The sequence below is a fragment of the Sceloporus occidentalis genome, unplaced genomic scaffold (genome assembly GCF_023333645.1).
Source record: "Sceloporus occidentalis isolate IW3139 unplaced genomic scaffold, rSceOcc1.0.p SCAF_1, whole genome shotgun sequence".
Lineage (NCBI taxonomy): Eukaryota > Metazoa > Chordata > Lepidosauria > Squamata > Phrynosomatidae > Sceloporus > Sceloporus occidentalis.
The window spans coordinates 158,620,892-158,642,589 of NW_028316981.1; the positions used below are offsets into that span (position 1 = coordinate 158,620,892).

The window sequence follows — 21,698 nt, forward strand, 5'->3', positions numbered from 1 at the left end:
TGCAAAATTTATTCCCCCAATCCCTCAAAATGTTGCACAGTCAGCTTGGAGGATTCTATTTGATTTTTTTTTTTTTTTACTTGTTAGCATTCAAACATTTCGGCACCCATTTGTCTGACGGCTTCTGCATAGCTGCTTGTGGATTATAACCCAGTGGATTCTCAGGATATCTCTAGTGTTTTAGCTGAGAGTTGCTAATCTGCCAAAATCTGATCATGAACATGTCCAATAATTTCAGGAGTTGACACTGTTCAAGGCCTCCCAGACCTTGCTGCATCTTTGGTTTCAAGATCTACATGCTGGAAGTTGGTATATCACTTCTTCACAGTTGACTATGATAGGCACTTGCCACTCAATGTTTGAATGGATTTCCTTTGGAGTTTTCTTCTGCAGGAACGGGAACTTCATGATGGCCCTATGTTCAACATTTGAAAATTCTACACTTTTCATTGAAATTATTCTATCAATGATCTGGAAAAAAAATATAAAAATTAGAGCTTGATCCTGCAGATTAGCAGTTTACAATACAAAAGAATTCAGAATTTGGGAAGTGGGTCAGGCTGAGAACTTTTCAGCACCCTTCTTGAAGCATAAGACTGTATCTGCCAATATTGTACTTATCTGCATTGTCTTCTGTGGGCATGTATTTTCCTTTTTCTGCAGTGTGAACAGCAAGGGACAAGTACATATTTCTTGGAAATGTGCAAATGCAATGCAGTACTGGTAAAGGTTCTTAACTTCCCTCCCTCTCTACTGTCCTTCTTCCCTCCCCTTTTTTTCTTCCTCCACTCCTGATGTGATGCAGGAACCTATCCCTACTTTCCATGTTATTTCTGTCTCTGGTACCAGTTTTTCTGTGAAAGAAGTAATGTCCAATGTGACAGATCAGTTTGGCTCCACAGGTCCAGCCCTTGGACTCATATCAGTTACCTGCCCTTTTTAACTTAAAAACCCTTCACACATTTGGTTCTCAGCCCTCAGGTGACACTTAGACAAGTGGGTGTGGTGTTGATCATTGGGTTCAGTGTGGTAGTGACTGATCCTACTCATTAATTCTTAAATGAAAACATACAGAGATAGCAACACCAGTGAGGTTTTGTATAATAAGTTAAACTAGCTGTAGACTAGCTTTGTAAATAGTACAATGTAATATCTTGGTTCGCACAAATTACACTTCTTCCTGAATTCCCTCCACACCCTCAACTCCTTTCAAAGCAAAGTTCCCTCTCATTTATTTATTTATCTATCATTTATTCAAGCCCTAATCATTTCTCAGTTCTTAACTGAACATATTTAAAAGTTAGACAATCCGTTGGTTTTTTATTCTTTCCTCTATCTACTTTATTAACAGAGTTACAGTATACTGTACTTCTGTGTCTTAATGCTCAATCAGAAATCTAGTAACTGTAAGGACTTTTTCCACCCCTCTAACACCACTCTGTTACACTGAAGGCATAATGACATTTTTAAAAATGTGAGTCACAAACATAAAGGGACAGGGTTCTGCACAAAATACAAATAAAGTCAATTTCTCCCATAAAAGACAGAGTGGGTGATATTACAATATTTACAATATCGTAGCCCCATGCAAGACAGTAGGTTAAGTCTGAGATACAAAATAGGAAAAGGGTTGTTGCCATACTGATGAGATCCTGAGATTGCTTCTCATTCTGATACTTCATCCAGAGTGACTTCAGCACAAATTTTATTTCTTGTGGAAGGATATTATTTGATTCTCTTCAAATAAGTTAACTTATGCTTCTGTGTTGTTCATATCATCATCATCTTTTTTTTTTTTTTTTTTTTTGTAATGGTAGGGTTTAAGACAGGTAGATGATTTGGAAGGGTATGTGCAGCACACCTAATTGGATGTGGTGTGAACTGAGCTCATTGATGTAAATTGGTAAATGTTTCCTAGTAAGCTTATGAGTACCATTGTGGTATAGTGGTTTGAGTGTTAGACAGGGACTCTGAGAGGACAGAGTTTGAATCTCTACTCAGTCATGGAAACCACTAGGTAACCTCGGGCAAGTCACACACTCTCAGCCTTGAGTAAGGTGATGACAAACTATAAGCATGTGGTTTTAAACAAAGCAATTTGATCCGAACATATTACTGAGCGCTTCCATTTATTGTTAGTACAAAATGATGAGTGTAGCTTTTCACATGGTATCCAAGTGCTAATTTTCAGTGAAAAAATATTTGGTGATTTGTGCACTGGCCTTAATATGATTTTATTACCTCTCCTTGCAGCCATTTAGCTACATATGAAGAGACCAGGTTTCTTTTTTAAACATCTCTCACCAGAAGTTAGCTCTGGTACTTCTGGCTTGAGGCTAGTCTGTAGGGTTCTTTACGAAATATCTTTCTCACATACGTTAGGATTGATTCTGAATAGGCTGAGTCTACAGATTTGTCTTCAGAAAATTACATTTCAACAGTTATTAAAATAAATGGTGGCAGAGGTATGTGTTACCAGAGGAAATGCTTCACTGGTGGCAAAAAAACCCACAAATTGGATTTCAAATAATCCCAGTAAACATATTAGCAGCCTGCTTTGTTGATAAGATAGAAGAAAGTCATAGTGCATATAATTACTAAAGGACACCTTGGTTAATATTTGGATGAGAAACTGCCAGTGAACAGCAGGTGCTGTAGGCTATATTTCAAAAGAAAGAACTGGCAAAACCATCCCTGAGGATCCATTGTCTATGAAAACCTTAAGAAATTCATGGGATCCCCCTAAATTGACAGGAGGCTTAAAAGCACATAAACAAAGACAAGATTTAGAAAGGTTTTGCAATATCCTTCCTATGCCCGCAATAATTAATTGATGTGATGGAAATTATTGTCCTTGCACCAATTTAGGAAAATTATCCATACTATCATGGTGTCTGTATATAATTTGCATATGTATGCTTGCATTTAGGCTAAATGTGTTTGGGCATTGTGGAGGATTTTAAAATTGGTTCCCACTTTTGTCTGTTTCTGTGATTTCAGACATTCCAATAGTAGCTCCATCTGCGAATTTTTTGAGTCAAGTATTATGAAGAAAGGGGTGATTTCAAACAACATAAAAAGCCAGGATACAGTAGTAACCCAGGCTTTTTGTCTACTGTTAGCATGAGCTTTACCCTGTAGTAGTTTATCATGGTATGTTACCATTCTGGTTTTTCTGTGTCCTAAACTGTTTAAAAATAAGTGGTACAGTTATATATTGGTTTTTAATGTATTCATCAAAAATATGGCATGATACTCTGAGGCTTATATACAAATGCTAATAAATGTAAAATATGTTTATTGATAAAAGAATGTGTTTTCATATGGAGGGAGAAGGAAGCAATAATAACAGTTCAGACAGCCATGAAAATTAAAGCAAATCTCTAAATGAGAGGCTGTCAAGTTATAGACTTCCAGATGTTAATGGACTGCAGCATCTGTCTCCCCTTAACATTGGTATGTGGTTAGGGCTGATGGAAGTTCCAGTTGAACAACATCAGTAGAACTACAATTGTCCAGTACTCTTCCCTAAGTAAAACAAAAAATGGGAGAAGGTGAAGTCCAGTAAATCACCTATCCAGCTCTAGTCAGACTATAGGGTCTCTTTTCTCAGACCTGTGACTGTCTGCTGGTGCATAGGGCCAGTTGGAATGCAATTGCTGTTCTCAGTTCACCACCCTCTAACTTCAAAGGTGCTTTTGGATGAATACTTTGTGATAATACCTGGCTGCAGTTCTCTCCTCTGCTGCCTTGTCCAGATGAAACTCTGTATTCATTAACCCTCTCTGTGTTGTCTTTCTCTCTCTCTCAAGTCTTTTACTCTGCTGTGTCTGACAAACTCCTTTGTTTTTTTTATTTTTATTTATTTTTTGCTTTAAGCATTTTTTTTAATGGGTTGTGGTGGTAAAGCTTCCTATTACTCTATGTTAGGGTCCTGATCCATTTTACAATGTTTTTGCCCAGCTTTGTTCAGAAAATCCACTACTCTAGATTCTTTCTGCAACATAGATTTTTCTAAAAACATTAAAGTAGTGGCAGTATTAACCATCAGAATGAAACTGAGAGCTTTGCCAGCAGTTGATGTCACAAGCATTAACAGAACAGGAAACCTAAATAACTTTTCAACTCTTGATCAGAAAGTCATCAAACCACAAACCTGAAGGAAGTACTTCAATATTTTTCACCAAAATTTGAAATCAGTATACTTTATACCAATAATACCCAAACTCGGGTCTTCGAGATGTTTTAGACTTCAGCTCCCAGAAACCTTGGCTATCCTGGCCAATAGTTTAGGATTCTGGGAGCCAGAGTCCAAAAAGCCTGGAATGCCAGAGTTTGGGAATCACTGCTGTATACTATATGCCTGTTTGAACATTTTTAAAGGGTAAAGATCTGTTTTCAACACTTGTTATCTTGTACTTATAAAATTTGCCAAAATTGTAGAGATCTTCCAAGTAGATAATGAAGTAGTAGCAGATATCATTTGAATAAGCAATACTGTTTTGAGGCCTAAAATGGCATTACTAACCCCCTCCCCAATTTGTCTTAATGAGAGGGTTCACCAGTTTGCCCCTTTAGTACTGTGGAATATGACTAGACTATATGGAGGGATGAACTTTTGTTGCCTGACTATTAGTGTGACATCAGAATTGCTCTTGAGATTGTTTCATATAGATGTTGAGCTTCCACATTTTTGCTGTTGTGTTATACATTACTTGTTTGGGATTGTTTTTTCCAGATTTATTGCCAAACCATGTGCTGTACATCTTGACATTCAAGATAATGGACCTCGCAGAGCTCAGCCCAATGCAATTCTAGAAAAAGTGTTTACATCTATCACCAAGGTGAGTGGTGCTTCAGATTTTACTTGGAATCGATAAAATAGATTGGTGGGGAGGGGATAGAACCAAGTGCTGCCTTTAAATCCTTGGAGAAAAAGATAATTAGAATAATTAATATAATGAATAAAATAAAATAATTTTTAAAATATAAATGTAACGTAGGCGCTTTACAGACTGCCCAAAAGGGCAGGCTGAAAAGCGCCTTCATTTGCTGTGTGGAGGAGCTTCAGTGGCCAAACTGCGCGGCTCCTCTGCGCAGTAAAAAAGAAGCTGCAAAATGCAGCTTCTTCTTATGGTGTGCTAATGACGCTGCGAGGCGCCAATGGCGCACTCGCAATGTCATTAGCGCCATGCGATGTGCGGACATGGGCACCGCCATTTTGTACGCTCCGAGCACGTACTAGGGTTAGGGGCGTCCAGAAAGGACACCCCTTTCTAACCCTAGTATGTACTCAGCATGTATTAGGGTGCCCATTTGTAATGGGCCTTAGCTAATATTCCCCTCTCCTCACAGTTCTGCTGCTGCAGTCCAGGAAAAATACACTCCTTACCACAGTTGTGAAAACTGGATTATCAGAGGCACATTTAAATGTTATGGAATGCAGCTCCTTAATTTGTTCACCATATATTTATTTTTAATTCAGTCCCCCTCCCCCTAAGAGTGTGAGTGTGTGTTTCTGGTGGAGAAATCAGCAGTCAGGCTACAACTTCATAACCAACCATTATTTTCTATGAGCTATCTGTAAAATCTAATCCTACCCCAGTACTACTCTAACAGATAGTTGTTTAAATAATGAGGCCTTAACACAGAATTCAACAGAATTTGGGGGGTTTTGGTAAACAAAAACAGCTTGGATATATTGTTGTATGTAATTGCAAGCATAGAAACCTGTCTTCCACAGAAGATGCATTTTAGATTAAGCATGTCAGTTTCTTTAGGACAAATATGAGAACGTATCATACTTATAAACATCCCAATTTATGGGGGGAAATGACAGAAGGCAATCCCACTACAATATGAAGTTTCACAGGTGTTCCAGAGAGCAGTATATTTTCAATTAATTAATTGATTAATGTTTTTTATCAGTAGGTGCATAAGTCTTCATCTGGTCTTCTCAGTCTTTCATAGGCAAGCATAAGCAGATTTGATAAGGACGCAACAACCTTGACAGTATTCTGCCAGCCAACACACAGTGTGCCTATAATGTGCAGAACTAAAGGATCAATTTGGGGCCCACCAGAAACTAGGAATGTGGACCTCTTTCCCACAATAACAGCACAATCCATTATCTGTTACATACAATCTAATATGCTGTGAAAAGAGTTTATTTTAATTCTGAAATTACTGTTCCATATTCCACATTTCTGAAAAATGTCTGCCTTCACAATATTTGCTTAATAATAGCACCAAGCTTGAGAGTTCTATAGATTCGCTAACAATTTTGTAACTTTTTGGTAATTGATAAAGGGATTATCTGACAGTGTTGGTTTTTTAAAAATTCTAATGGACCAGTGTGGTTGGAAATATTAGATAAATTGACTTTAATGCTTTTTGGCCTTTCTCATTGTAAAATTACACATTGACTTCCTATGTCCCTTGCATGCTCACTAGGTATACAGGATGGTTAGATGGAATAACCATTCTTGTCTTATTGTAGAGTGTCTTCAAATTTTGTTGAGTACTACCTTGCTGAAACTCCTTTCAGATCCATCCACAGTCACTAGTAATGTGCAAACAAAGCTGTAGTTGTTTCTTGTAAATCTCATTTAATAATATAAGTGAGGACATTTCATATTTGTTTACAAAAGCAGAATTGATTTTTTTAGGTGCAACATTTCAGAAGGCAAACATTCAGAAGGATTTGCAAGATATTTGTAAATTAGATATTCATAAGCTGCTTCCTGTTTTTTCCTTGGCTTTAATATTATATATTTTAAGACTGGATGGAATATATAATAAATGTTTATGGTTAGTTTAATTTACAGATGACATTGTCCATATTTGCACTGAAAGTGTGACAGACACACTGTCAGCAAATATTGCCAGGGAAAACAGCAGCACTTGCTTTCACTTTTTTTTACAGTGTTGTCTCTTCTTGACTATGCAGGAAGAACTCTGGCACTTGTAGTTCTTGCTAAGATGGACCATGTCAAATAGAAGAGAACAAACCTTTCTCTTAATCTCACCCAGTTCTAGTTTAGCCCTAGTTTAGGGCTAGTTCTAAAGAAGGGTCTTAGGCTAGAGCTAGATCTGGAAGCCTAAAAGTTCAGAATGTTTCAGATTGCTGAAACATTCTAGGTATTCTTAGTTCTTTCTTATAATAATGGGAATTACAGTGTGGCTCTACCCCTCTGGATTCCTGGGGCCCTCTAGACTTTTGGGCCTCAATAAAATGTACCTCCCACCCATGTTGATTCAGTTGCTTGTGAAGGAGACAGGAAGGTGCAGATATGTGCTACATTATAGTAAGTTCACTTTGTATCTCTTCCTTGTACCAGTTTAAGTAGCATAGCTCCTCTTTGAATGCATCTGTTGAAGCTTGGTTAGACAGACACCACACATTAGGTGTCCCTTCATCCCTACCAGTTTGTGATTCCTCCATTTCTAGGGGCAGCAAAATGATAATTCTAGATGTTTTCATTCTTGCTGATGCCACAATTGTGCTAAGTGATACAGCCCCCTCCTGTGTTCAATACTATGAATACTGTTCAACATTTAGGTCCCCCTCCTGCCTCTGTTTTTGAGCCTCGTGATGTTACCATTGGTTAGCACTGAGCACAATGTCTCTTTCTGTCCTGACTCAAGGCACATGCAAACTCCAGCTGCAAACAGCCTTATATTTTTGCTTCTTCATGAACGGTGAAGCACAGCCTCTTTTCTGACACAATGCAAATGTCTGCAACACAAATATGGATTCCATTTGGGCTGCAGACAGCTTTTCACTATCTATTACATCTCTAATCATAGAAATGAAAGCTGCAAAAGGTCACCTTCTGTTTTCTAAGGAGTTGTGCTGAAATCTGAGGCATAAATTACCAGTCATCTATTCTCAAATATTCTTACATTGACAGACCATAGTATTTACTCTTTGTTGGTGAGTGCCTGTGTCTGAGACTGCTGATTTTATTAGAGAACTCTTCAGATTACAAACTAAGGTGTAGGTAGTGAAACAGTGTACAGTTCGCCCTTCCATTACACAGAGATCCATTCTGCCCCCGGCTTAAGGGAAATACCGTGTAAGCTCGAGCACCATTGAAAACAATGGGGCTCATGCATGCGGCATGGTGTGGGTGCCGCATGCACACATGCCATTGCTGCTTCTGGCACATGGCTTCACAGCATAAGCTGAAAGCCGTGTATGGAACACTTGCGTATGACGTGGGCGCACTGTATATCATTTTGAGGCAATTCAAGCACATAAGGAAGAGATATACTGGGATTCAGGTCAGTACAGTGTCCAAAACACATTTTTTGTGACTAGGGCTTCCATGACAACATTTTCTTATTAATGTGGGGTAAGATTAATTTCAGAAGAAATTTCCACCAAGCCTAAGTTGTAATTCTATATGGGACTTGGAACTGAAATCAGGCAAGCTACACTTTTGTTATCATGGATTGTTTCTGTTTCCTATTCTTCTTCCCTGATTATTGTTTGTTTGTTTTCCTTTCATTTATCCTTTAAACTGGGCGGCTCTGTTGAGTTCCTCAGAACATTACAGATGCATCATCATTTATCAGGAAATAAACGTGATACCAGAACTGAGAGCAAAATTTTATTAATGTAAAATTATTTGTGTTGTCATTAGTGCACACCCCCCCCCAAAAAAAATTATGGATTTATTTATTTTATTAATGCTAAACTGGGTAAGTCTGGATGCTGCAGGGTCACATAATGACATAATTACTTAACTGTGGCTTTAGTACTATGTGCTAGAGCAGAAAGGAATCCTGACAAAGCCTCAGGCTTAAGCATTCCCTCTCCCTTCTCCTTTTTCTACATGCCTTGGGGAATGAATAAACGAGTGTAAAATTTATAATGTACAGCTTATATGCAAGAGTGGAATTGTGGTTTAAACAGACTCTAATCAGTTGGTAAGCAAGTCAGCTTCAAGCCCTGGATTGTAGTTGGTTAGTGTAGCAAAATGGAGACTATTTTAAATGGTGATCCCTGTTCCACACGTAACAACAAGCGTGCATTTCCAACCTAGGAATTGTACGAAGTGGAACTTAAGCTGCTTTGTTTCTTTTGACTATATGAGTGGAGGAGTGGGATGTGTGTGCTTGAACCTGATCCTTTGCAATGGTTCTGTTCCTCTTACACAGCTAGCATTAAAGTATTGTTTAGTGCTGCATGCAGATGTGGCCAGTAGTTGTTTGAACGTCAAACCCCCTACTGTGACCTAGAGATTCCATTATAAGGGTACTGCTGCACTCGTATTTATTTTGGCTGCTTTTGTGAGTGAAATCCCTTGGCAAGTGTAAGATTGGTTGTGAAAGCATTTCCAAAGAAAGCTAATTTTGTTGAAGCCTGGCATTACATCATTTTTGGCTGCAAAATGCAAATAAATAAATAAATAAATAAATAAATAAATAAAATAAAAATCAAGAGAAAAATTAATCTTTTTGGTCAAGGGGATGTTAGTTGTTTTAGTAATTTTTTGAAAGAAACAGGTAAAATGAAAAATAATGCCAAATCAGTAAGTTTAAAATGTAAAATTAATGTAAGGCTGTACAGATATGTTAGGCTTTTTGTTTACTGCTTTTGTTTTTGTTTTGGTATGTTATTTCTTTGGAATTTTAGTTTATGTATTGCTTATAGACATTTTTGATTCATTCCTGTATGACTGAATGTTTGTCCTCTGAGTTTGTTTCTTAGACTAAATGTTTAACCAGTGTTACTTTTCCAGGCAGAATTTCAGATAATAAGCAGCAGGTTCTGAATCTAAAAATAATTGGCCAGAAATCAGAAGCACCTGTTTTGAAAGATTGCTAAGAAAGAAAAGATAAGACTTTATATTTGTTTGATTTCTTCCAGTGCCCAGATGCAAAAAGGTTAGAGGGTTTGTCAAAACAGCTTGACTGGGATGTCCGAAAAATCCAATGTTGGTTTCGTCATCGGAGGAACCAGGATAAACCAACCACCCTTGCAAAGTTCTGTGAGAGCATGTAGGTTTGTGTGGAGTCTAACTCCTGTACTTCAGTTGTTGTGTTTGTAAAAGTTGACATCTTGTGAGTATTGAGACAAAGATGGTCTTTTAAACTATTATTTAAGTAGCAGTATGTAGTATAAAAAGTTTACTTTTTATTTGTAGCATTAGAGGTAACTTGGATGTTTATTACTCGTTAGCTTTGGGGGTGTAACTGTACGTTCCTGGGTAGTGATGCTTGTTCCTTCATCTTTTCGAGCTATAGCATTTATAAATTACCAGTACCACTTACCATCTGAATACTCAGTAGCACTAGTAGTTTATTCAAGCAACTATTAATTTGTTTTCAGAGTTTTTTTTATTTTTATAAAATTAACTTTTATCTTTTGAAGATATTTTCCAAAACATCTGGATTTTTCCTGGACACTTGTTCCTTTTCTGTCCTATCTAAATTTATTTTCTTACCCTTTTATGCATGGCCTCTATCACTATAGTATCTGAACATCTTTGCCTTCCTGCCTGCTCCCTCTGTGGCTTCTACCTCTATTCTCCAGTGGCTTCCTCCCCAAGATATTTGTCTTAGGTGAGTGGAAGTCTCATTTGACCTCCATCTATCTTTGGTCTATATTCTAAATTGGAAACTGTTTAAATGCATGATAGGGAATTTCTTGTGTGTGTCAATTAGATTACAAATTCTTGTGAGTGTCCACTAGACTACAGAATTGTTATTAGATATCCATATAACATTTTCTTCTACCACAGAGCTACCATAGCTGTGTGTGTTTTGGGTGTTTTATGGATCAAGGCTTCATTAAGTGAAATCTACGAATTCATTTTAATGTGAGGGTCACAGAGTTTGCTGTTGACCATCTTACCATGCACCAAAAAATGGTTTGTGAAGTCAAAGGCTCTCACGGCTGGCGTCCATAGTTTTTTGTGTTTTTTTTTTTTGGGGGGGGGGGCTATGTGGCCATGTTCTGAAAGAGTTTATTCTTGATGTTTTGCCAGCATCTGTGGCTGGCATCTTCAGAAAATGCTGGCATGGAAGAGAGTGGGGTATATATATTGTTGGTTGAGAGGAAGTGATTTACATGTTAATTTGTATTTTATTCTGTTGTTGAATGGCAAGGCCTCAGAGTGTCTATTTAATTTCCCAGATCCATTGTCTGCTGGGGTATCACCCTGACCTGGTTACTCCAGCTCAGACATCGGAAACGCCTCCAGACCCAGAAAAAAAAACCACACCATAGGAATGAAGACAACCACCCAAAGGGAGAGTATTTTTACAATACATTAAAGGAGTCACAGACAGAATAGGGGAACTGGTGAAGAAGCACAACCTCCAAATAGTTTACAAACTGACCAAGAAAATCCAGCAAATGCTTTGCTCAGTAAAGGACAGGAGATACCCTCTCACGGCTGCAGGAGTTTACACAGGAGTTTAAATATGAATCAAGGCACACAAGATATACTGCAGACTGGGCCAGCCAGAAAAATCAGCAGTAGCAGAACACGTTATAAACCATCCTGGCCATAAAATGCTGTTTGAAAACACTGAAATTCTGGACCATGCCAACAAGTGTTAGATCAGAATGCACAGGAAAATTTAAATCCACAAACACCTGGGCAACTTCAGCAGGAAAGAAGAACCTCTTAAAGTAAACAAAGTTTGGCTACCAGTCCTGAAAAACACCAAAATCAAGACCTAGCAAATGCACTTGAAAACCACCAGGGTGAGGGGGGGTTTCCCAGCAGACAATGGATCACTAATTAAATAGACACCTGAGACCTTGCCATTCAACAACAGAACAATACACAAATGAACATGTAAATCACTTCATCTCAACTAACAATATATATATACTCCACTCACTTCCATGCCAGCATTCTCTGAAGATGCCAGCCACAGATGCCGGTGAAACGTCAGGAATAAACTCTTCCAGAACACAGCCACATAGACCAAAAAACCCCCACACAAAACCTATAAAAACACTGGTTTTTCAGAGTGGGAATTCTATGCTTAGAGTTTTTTAGGTTTCCCTCAACTTCAAGTGGTTTTGACTCTTAATTAGATCACTGTTTAATAAGATCAGGATTTTTGTGCTATGTATTAAATTCTTACCTGTTTTTCATTTCCAGGTGGAGGCTAATATTTTATTTATGTATATTTATCTATGGACTCAAATTTCTTTGGACGGTGAGTGATTGGTTCAGTACCTAATTTATACTTAGTGGGATTCAAATGAAGGATTTATTTTGCTTTGCTTAGTACTTCCATGATATTATTAATTGTTCCCAGTTCTTAGTTTAACTACAACATGGCACAGGAGGTAAGGTAGCATTTATATAATGCTTCATCATAGAAATGCTGTAGGTCTGTCTCTTTCTGACCACAGAACTAGATAGACCTGTTTATGATTTGCAATACCCTTGTTCTTTGTTCCTTGGAAAGGATTCTGATCTCTATCTTAGAAATTGTAGTTGCGTGATTGTCATGTGCAAGAGGACAAGTACTATGCACCTACAGAGAGTACACTCTCACTTCTATGAGTACATATTAAGAGGATGACTGGAACATCAATTATATGCAAATGATGCATCCTTTATCTTCTATTTCTACTTTGATGCTCTTTTTAAAACAGTTTGCTTTGGCCTTAGGTTATAAAATAAAGCAAAGTAAGTGAGAGCTTGGAATAAATATAGGCCAGGGGGCAACCCTCTCCCTTAGCTGTTAACAGGTTCAGTCTGACCCCACAGATTTTTTGGGGGGAAACATAAAATATTATGCTGTTCAATTAAGAAACTGAAGGAAGCCCCTTCCCCAGTTTCATATTCATAACAGTGGAATTGTTTTGAGTTGTGAGCTCCACATCCCTTAAAGGGTGTGGAGACCACGAGGAGGGGAGCATTTATTTTCCACGTTCTGGGGCCCTTAAAATTGCCCTGGGAGCCTAAACGACAGCTTGGGGGCTGGACTTTGCCCATCCTTGGCTTGGATTTTTCTGAGATTGCTGCATTGTTTTGTGCTGAAGTAAAGAGCATCACTACCTCTTTGTCAGATAACTTGAAAGTTTCAAATCTTATTGAAACCCCAAAATGCTGCTGTTGACACTTGGATTCAGGCACAAGGAATGGGAAATCTCTGGTCATATTTTTTTTCCCAATCTGCTGTGCAGGGTGGTTTATTTTTTTTTTAAAGCTCATCATCTGATTGGTGGCACACTGGTGTAAACTTGTTACTTAACGCACTATATTCTGAGAAAGTTCAATGTCAAGTTCCCATCCACTGTCTGTTCTGTTTAAACTACTGGGACTAATACTGCAACTCTAAATGCAGCTCTAAACAACAAGGATATCTCTGTGAACTGAGAAAAGTGGTTGTCTAAAAGCCCATTAATTCTGTCTACTGGCTGAGAGTGCAAGTTGCTTTTAAACATTTACAGATTCAATTGAAATTGCAGTGACCTTGAAATTATTGGTTATTAAGTAATAAGATGAAAAATAAGAAGGTTACATAACAAACGGAAATTTCTGACTTTTCTTTTTCTAAAAAAATAGTTTGAACTTAAAGGTGATTGTAAAGTCTGTGGGGTATGAGTGATTCCTAAAACGTTTATTTATTTATGAAATATCCCACTTGGTCCCCAGTACTGAGATGAAGGTGGTTCTCAGCATGGTTCAAAAGAGGAAAACTAAAAATATAATCACTTAAACTATTAAAACACATTTTGGTTGCATCATTTTGACACCTGTACCTTAAATTCCCAGTATTTCAGGTTTGTTTTTTGTTTTTGTTTTTTTACTAAATCTAGTAAAGATAGGAATGATTCAGAAAGCTTTGAGACTAGAACATGAATTGATTTTTCACTAGATTTAGGATCCCTGAAACTACTTGGCAATTCATACCTTATCATGGTTGAGGAACACTGAAAACACAAAGTCACAGAGAACAGTCACAAGTACTTTAGTTATTTATTTTAGTGTTCTTGAGGAACATGTGACCAAACCTGTTAATGGAGGGCGAAAGTAATATACCTATGGTACCAAAAAAAACCAAGTTGCTAATATGTATGTAATAATATATAGCAGTTCAAGCTATTGGCAATGCAGAGAACATAATGCACGCAATTGAGTGATCATGTAAAAGTGTAATAACCTTTTGGAAACTTCAGTATCACAACTATTAGAATAATTATGTGGGAAATTGAGATTTTGAAGTCTGATGTTTTCTTGTTAGGACTATTTAGATTATCCCTTTTTCTTTTTCTTTTTTTTAAATTGATTTTTAGTAAATAATTACCTGCTTTCGTCCCATAGTCTAATTGTGAAATATTGGAAGAAACAGTACTTGCTCTTTTTGGAAAACCTATTTGTCATTTTTTTAAGTGATAAGAATTACTCATTATAAGATTTGGAGAAAACAGCCAATGTAGTTACAAAAATAACTTATACAATTTTGGGGAAACAGCCAATGTACACTTAAGGTACACCTATGTTCTTCTGCTGCAACAAAGCTGAATCAGTGAACAAGTTTGCCAAGAAAAAATAAAAATTGTATAAGAGATTTTTGTAGGTGTTACCATTTTCTGGGATGAAAAAAGTGTGACTCCACTACTTTGGTAGTTTGAAAGAAACCATTTGAAGCAATACTGCAAGAGGGAGAAAGTTTTATTACAAAACATATTCTTTTGGTATAGCTTTTTTTCCTTTTCCCTCCCTTTAGTCACCCTGGTTTTGGGATACACGACAGTGTTGGCACAACTATCCTTTTCAGGTATGTGTTGTTTTCACCAGCATGTGTGAGTAGCACTAAGAGACCCATTTGGGTATTGATATTTGTTGGGTAGGAAATTGCTGTTTCCTGAAGTCCTTTAGAATTTGTTCACTATTCTTCCTGAACCAGCAATTTTTTTAGTAATTTTCTGATTCATATTCAGAACTTCTACATTTAAAATAGCTTATCCATTTGCCCTGATAGAAGGCAGCTCCATTATCTTGGAGCAGGTGCTGCTGCCACCAAAGAAATATGTCATCCTGAACTGACAGATACATGTGAAAATTCTACAATATATCACGGAGTTCTGGCACATCAAAGCCCACACATGGGATTTTTTGCACTAATGATGACTGCCTATATTAAGAGAGATTTCTAGGGATGTCAAGGACTAAATTCTTATCAGAACAAATTGACATAATAAGCTTTGCTGCACATCCTACCATAAGGCCTTCCCCCCCCCCTCCTTCCTTGAAGTTATTTCCTCATTATAGGAGGGGATGAGAGTCCTTGACAAAGCATGAAGGAAGGCTCCACAATAGTAGAAACGATAGCAAGGGGAAAGGTTTACATTGACCCTTCTCCTAGTGCAGGGGTAGGCAACCTTTTTGAGCCGGGGGCCGGGTTGGTGTCCCTCAGGCGACTGGGGGGCCAAAGCCGGGGGTGGAGCTTCAACCCTCCGGGGCGGGGCCACGTGTGAGGGGTGGAGCTTCCACCCTCCAGGGCGGGGCCGTGTGCCGGGGGGTGGAGCTTCCACCCTCCAGGGGCCACGCCTCCCCATCTTTGCTGGCCCCTGACAGGGCCCCAGGCCCCGTCAGAGACCAGCAAAAAAGCTGGTGGGGGCCACCAGCGCTGGAGGGCCCCCTGGAGGGCCCCAGCGACGGCACCGGGCCTCCCAGAGGCCCCCTGCTGCCGTCGGAGCCCTCCTGGAGGGCCCCAGCGATGGCAAAGGGCCCCCCAGAGGCCCCCTGCCGCCCTCGGAGCCCTACTGGAGGGCCCCAGGGATGGCAAAGGGCCCCCCAGAGGCCCCCTGCCACCCTCGGAGCCCTCCTGGAGGGCCCCAGGGACGGCAGCAGGCCCCCCAGAGGCCACCTGCCGCCCTCGGAGCCCTACTGGAGGGCCCCAGGGATGGCATCAGGCCCCCCAGAGGCCCCCTGCCGCCCTCGGAGCCCTCCTGAAGGGCCCCAGGGATGGCAAAGGGCCCCCCAGAGGCCCCCTGCCACCCTCGGAGCCCTCCTGGAGGGCCCCAGGAATGGCAAAGGGCCCCCCAGAGGCCCCCTGCCGCCCTCGGAGCCCTCCTGGAGGGCCCCAGGGATGGCAAAGGGCCCCCCAGAGGCCCCCTGCCGCCCTCGGAGCCTTCCTGGAGGGCCCCAGGGATGGCAAAGGGCCCCCAGAGGCCCCCTGCCGCCCTCGGAGCCCTCCTGGAGGGCTCCAGGGACTGCAAAGGGTCCCCCAGAGACCTCCTGCCACCGTCGGAGCCCTCCTGGAGGGCCCCAGGGACTCCAAAGGGTCCCCTAGAGGCCCCTGCCGCCCTCGGAGCCCTCCTGGAGGGCCCCAGGGACTGCAAAGGGTCCCCCAGAGGCCCCCTGCCGCCCTCGGAGCCCTCCTGGAGGGCCCCAGGGACGGCAAAGGGTCCCCCAGAGGCCCCCTGCCGCCGTCGGAGCCCTCCTGGAGGGCCCCAGGGACTGCAAAGGGTCCTCCAGAGACCCCCTGCCGCCCTCGGAGCCCTCCTGGAGGGCCCCAGGGACGGCAGCGGGCCCCCCAGAGACCCCCTGCCGCCCCGGAGCCCTCCTGGAGGGCCCCAGGGACGGCATAGGGTCCCCCAGAGGCCCCCTGCCGCCCCCGGAGCCCTCCTGGAGGGCCCCAGGGACGGCAGCGGGCCCCCCAGAGGCCCCCTGCCGCCCCCGGAGCCCTGCTGGAGGGCCCCAGAGACGGTAGCGGGCCTCTTAAAGGCCTGCCGCCGCGGCCGCCCATCGCAGCTTTTCGCCGCTCTGGGCGCCGCCATTTTGGGCGGCAAAATGGCGGTGAAGTCTCGCGCGACCTCCCGCCGCCATTTTGGGCGAAAAAATGGCGGCGCCCATAGCCCCAGAGGCCGCTCTGGGCGCCGCCATTTTTTCACCCAAAATGGCGACGAAGTCTCGTGCGACCTGGCCGCCATTTTGCCGACCAAAATGGCGGCGCCCAGAGCGGCGAAAAGCTGCGATGGGCGGCCGCGGCGGCCGCGGCTGCAACAGGAGGCAGGGGCCGGCCGCCAGGCCTCCGCGGGCCGCATCCAGCCCGCGGGCCGGAGGTTGCCGACCCCTGTCGTAGTGCAATAAGGACCTTGCTTTCACAGTGTAGATGTATAGTGGTAGTGCATAGTTTGGAAGATTAGTATATGCAGTCAATAAGAAATAACCTGTCCTTATGCATTTGTACTGTGTCTTGTTGATTTGATAAAGAACATGCTGTCTTCATGGATATCATGATCATATGACTAAACAAAGTGACTGACATGTAGATTTGCAGTTATTTCAAATGGAGCAAACATTTTGTTGTTCCCCCACTTGACAGTTTTTCAGTTGAATGAAGGAGGCATTTATTATTAGCTAAAGGTTTGCAAAATTTGACAGGAGAGAGGAGGATTAGTTATTATTATTATTATTATTAACCTTTATTTATGTATTTATTAGTGAGTTCTTCATTGTGGTCTCTGTGAATCACACAACTGGGTTACCTTGCACCTGCACAATACATCCTCAGAACATTCTAGAGCTATTACACAACCACTTTCACAGTAGCTACCCACTCTCCAAGGAACCTACCAACTCGCTTCCCGCCTAAGTACTCAGTTCCATGGATGCCAAAGCCACAACATCTCAGGGTCATTTCAGGTTTTTTTTCCCCCTGTCAGACTTTGATTTCTTCATTTGACTTTGTATGTCTTGTGTTTCTGATAATTATTTCTTCATTCTTCATTCGTCAATATTTGTGGTGCCTCAGGTACTTTAAAAGGAGTACCATGAGTTCCGCCGAAATAATGGAGTTAAGTGGCCACTTGACTTGTCCTTTGTGCTTGGCTTAGGCCAGTTGTAATACAAAGACGAAGTTAACAGCTCTATTGGGTGAACAAAGTCTAAAAGAGTCTTCTTGGGCAGTTAAGAAATAGTATTATCTGACAAATCATCAGCTTCTTGTCCCTGTCTACCTTGAGCCTCTTCAGTTCTGACCCCATGGGCTTGTTGGACTGATTGCCCCTCAGGTGGTCTTACATGGTACCAACTCCTACACGGATCAAGAAGCATTGAGTAGAAATCAGGCTGGCATTGCCAATGGCCGCAGACGATCCTGGTGCTCCTGTTGGACTCTCTCCCGCAATGCCACAGTCAGTCATGTATTGGACCTTCTGGTGGACTTTGTCCAGTTGTTGTCCCTGTCTTAAGTGTTTCTTTGCAGCCATATCATGGCACCTCTGATGGCTTGATGAGCCTTCTTGTTTATCGACTCCATGGATCAAGCAGTTTATGTATGGTTCTAGGGCTTTTCACCCTCCTGGACTGGGTGTGTTTCTTTAATCTAAAATGTCTAAGAAATGCTTCAAGGCAATAGCTTCTTCTGCCTTCAGATTTGTTTTTATTACCCAAGAAACGCTTGTTAACCACAAAGGTGTAAGGCTTGGAGAGCCTCCACTACTAGTAGCAGTCTAGCTTTAATACATTGAGGAATGTTATCGTTGGTTTGTGGGGGGTACTTGGGAGCACAGTAGGGGATAAAAGGTAATTCAGTCTTGTTTGATATGATGGTGAGAACCTATCTTTCACTTTGTTTATGTAGGAAATGCAGAATGTGTGGGGTTTTTTGCCTCTTTTTGTTTAAGTCAGCCACACATCTGGGGTCAACGTGCTTCGTTCAAAGTACAGTGGGCCCTCCTTATCTGCAGACTTGCCATCCGCAGATTTGAGCATCTGTGGATGGCAAGCCCATATTGTCCCCAGTGGCGGCACGGACACAGCCATATCGCCATTGGGGACAAGTCCCTTGCCCCTCCTCCCTCTCTCTCCTTCCCCCCGCCTTCTTTCCTTACCTGCTTCTTTCCTTCTTCTTTTTCCCAGTTTGACTTTGAGGGTGGAGTATAGCTCCCAGTCAGCCAGGGCCAGAGCTTGAGCCCTGTCCCCAGGCCTAGCACCTGTGACGGAGCCTTTGGGCCCCGAGACCCAAGCCGAAGGGCAGAGTATAAGTACCGTAAATAAAATAAATAATAAGTAGGGATGCCATGTGTTGGCACAGCATCTCTATAAATGGATTGTAGTAACTATCCATCTGGCATATGAGCTAGTAGGCAAGCCACCTTCTCTGCCTAAGTGAGTAGTCTTTTAGCTAGAATTATTTATAGTCTCGACTACATTCCTGAATGGGATTCCTCTGCATGTCATCTGTAGAGTTATCACATAACCTAGACTGCTCACTTTTGTATCTCAGCATCCTGGACTCAGGGTCACAGATGGAGGCTGTGTTAGGAAGGGTTGTGCTTTTCTCCTGTGTGTCATGACACTCCCTCCCCTATAGTTAGTGGCTTGCTATTCTCCCATTTGTGTGATTCACAGGACCATGAAGAAGGAGGACAGGTTGCTTACCTGTAACTGTAGCTTTTGGAGTGGTCATATGTGAAATCACACAACCCTGCTCAACCTCCCATCATTGTGTCTTGCCTCTTTTTAGGTCCTGGGCTGATGTTTTGTTATCCATGGAACTGAGAGCTTAGGCAGAAAGTGAGCTGATAGATCACTTGGACAGTGGGTGTGGCTACTGCCAAACGCTTATACAATAGCTATAGAAGATTTTGATGATGCACTGTGCAGGCACAGGATAACCCATTTGTGTGATTTTCTTCCTTTTAACTACAGTTTTGGAAGGTGATCAGTTCTTATAAGTTTAAGTCCATATATAGGTCTTAATATAGATGCTGGATAGTTCATAAACAAAACTTTTTCTTATGTTTTTCAGCCTATAACACCTGGCCTTTACTACTATTATATTACAGAACTGGCCTTTTACTGGTCTCTTATGTTTTCACAGTTTACAGATATTAAGCGAAAGGTAAGATAGAACCTTGTTTCTACAAATCTGATTTATTTATTTATTTTGTAGTCTCATCCCTTCCATCTTTGTAAATGAGAAGAAATCCATACCTAGAATGCCTGATTTGTATCTTTGAATAGAGCGTACTTTGATTTGAAGGTTTATTCCAGAAGGAAGACTCATGGTGAGAGTGAAGTATACGTATACAGTACATATATTAAGACTGTTCCTCAGTAGTGGGATGAACTTTTTTTTCCCCCTAATAGAGGAGGGAACAAAGAGTCCATCTTTGTGAATGTTTTCTAGATTCTTGTTTGTGTTGTTTCATAGATAATTGGAAGCATAGGAACTAGGTAAGTTCTCACGTGGAAACATGTAGCTCAACTTGAGATCATCTTTTCAGTGAGATAATCCAAATGTAGGAGGTACTGCATTGTATGAATTATGCGCTTTTTAACATCTAAACAACTTGAATTTTAAAAGAAGATTTTTTAAAAATAGGGAACCTGAAGCTGCAGACATTGGTAGCATTTGAGCTGCATGATAATCCATGATTTAATACAATATGGAACATGTTTGAGCAAGCTTGTGGCTTGCACACTTCCCCTCCTCCCATGCAATTGCAGGGGGTAGGATTAAAGAAGCTTTTGCTTTCACTTCTGTTGTATTGCCCAAAGTGACAAATTAACTGTAAAACTAATAACAATTCAAACTACCACTGAAACTGCCCATAATTGTATTAAGAGAGAACCGAATTACTTAATGTATAAAATAGGTGAGGAGCCTTTTTGCGCCTTGGAAAGAACGCCATAGCTGCTGCAGCATAGCTTTTTGACGCTCCTTTTTGCACTGTGGAAAGGCGAGATTGGGGCCGCGAGATTGGTGGCCCTGATCTGCCTCAAAGTCTTGTGTCTCTGTTCTAAGTTTGCTATGGTTTGTCTTTTCATCATTCTGTAATATGGTAATGTTTGCAAGAGTTATGAATAAGCTACTTTCCTGTAAAGGAGTCTCTAGCATTAGCTGCCTATCATGATACTTGGTTACTAAAAAGAAAGGCTCCTCAATGTGTGTGTGGATTCCTCACCCAAGCTGGGGAGGCCTGGTGAAACAAAAATGTCCTTTATCTTAACCTGTTACCAGAGGAGTTTCTGCAATCTGAAATGTTATGCTATCCTGCCTAATAGCACAGGGAGACTCTGCTACATAGTGGGTTATTTAGTTTCTGAGGAGAAACCATCCTTTTCATGACTTCTTCCAAATGAAATTTAATTTTCATTGGGAACAAAGTTGTACAATATTCCTCAGTGTCACCTGGGTTTAGTATGCAAAGAGATCATGTAGCACCTTTGAGACTGTGTGAAAGAAGTTGTAGCAGAAGCTTTGATAGACTTGATTTACTTCCTCAGACGTCTGGAGTGAACTAATGGCACGAAGGACCCTTACAATCTGACTGTATTAATAGCTGTCGAAATGATAAAGTTATAAGTTCAGTGTTAACTGTGGTCATAGAGGTACAAAGGCCTTAAGAAAGATGTTGCCTAAGGCCAGGGTACTTGAGTGACCATATGAATGGTGGAGGGAGTTTTGGAATGTGTGTGCAGGCTGCGAGCCTGAAGGGAAATATGTTAAACTTTGATTTGGTGTTTCCTTCTGTGTGTATGCCTTTGCTGTTTGCAGCCTCTTTCTGCCATCTTTGGATTAAGGTGCACTAATAAATAGATTCTGTGCCTCCCCTTTTGATTATCACATGGTCTTTGGAAACACATCAGAGCATGAATCTATAGTTTTTTCAGAGGGTTTCTGCTGTCACTGAGCATTATGAACTTGCTATTGAAAAAGAAAAAGGCACACACTCGCAAAAGAGAGAGCGAGAAAGA

At 41.2% G+C, this 21,698-nt stretch overlaps 1 protein-coding gene across 2 annotated transcripts in view; it reads left to right on the forward strand.

The window, feature by feature from the left end:
* The window catches only part of LOC149322504 (ceramide synthase 5-like), a 55,424-nt gene that overhangs the window by 16,021 nt on the left and 17,705 nt on the right, over positions 1 to 21,698 (forward strand). For both annotated transcript variants that reach the window (XR_016271850.1, XM_089478874.1), the window contains exons 2-6: positions 4,739 to 4,844; positions 9,878 to 10,008; positions 12,129 to 12,186; positions 14,713 to 14,763; positions 19,747 to 19,839. Coding sequence is in view for 1 of the 2 variants with exons in the window: in XM_089478874.1 (XP_089335000.1) it covers positions 4,739 to 4,844; positions 9,878 to 10,008; positions 12,129 to 12,186; positions 14,713 to 14,763; positions 19,747 to 19,839 (439 nt within the window). In the remaining variant the exon portion in view is untranslated. The remainder of the gene's footprint in view (positions 1 to 4,738; positions 4,845 to 9,877; positions 10,009 to 12,128; positions 12,187 to 14,712; positions 14,764 to 19,746; positions 19,840 to 21,698) is intronic.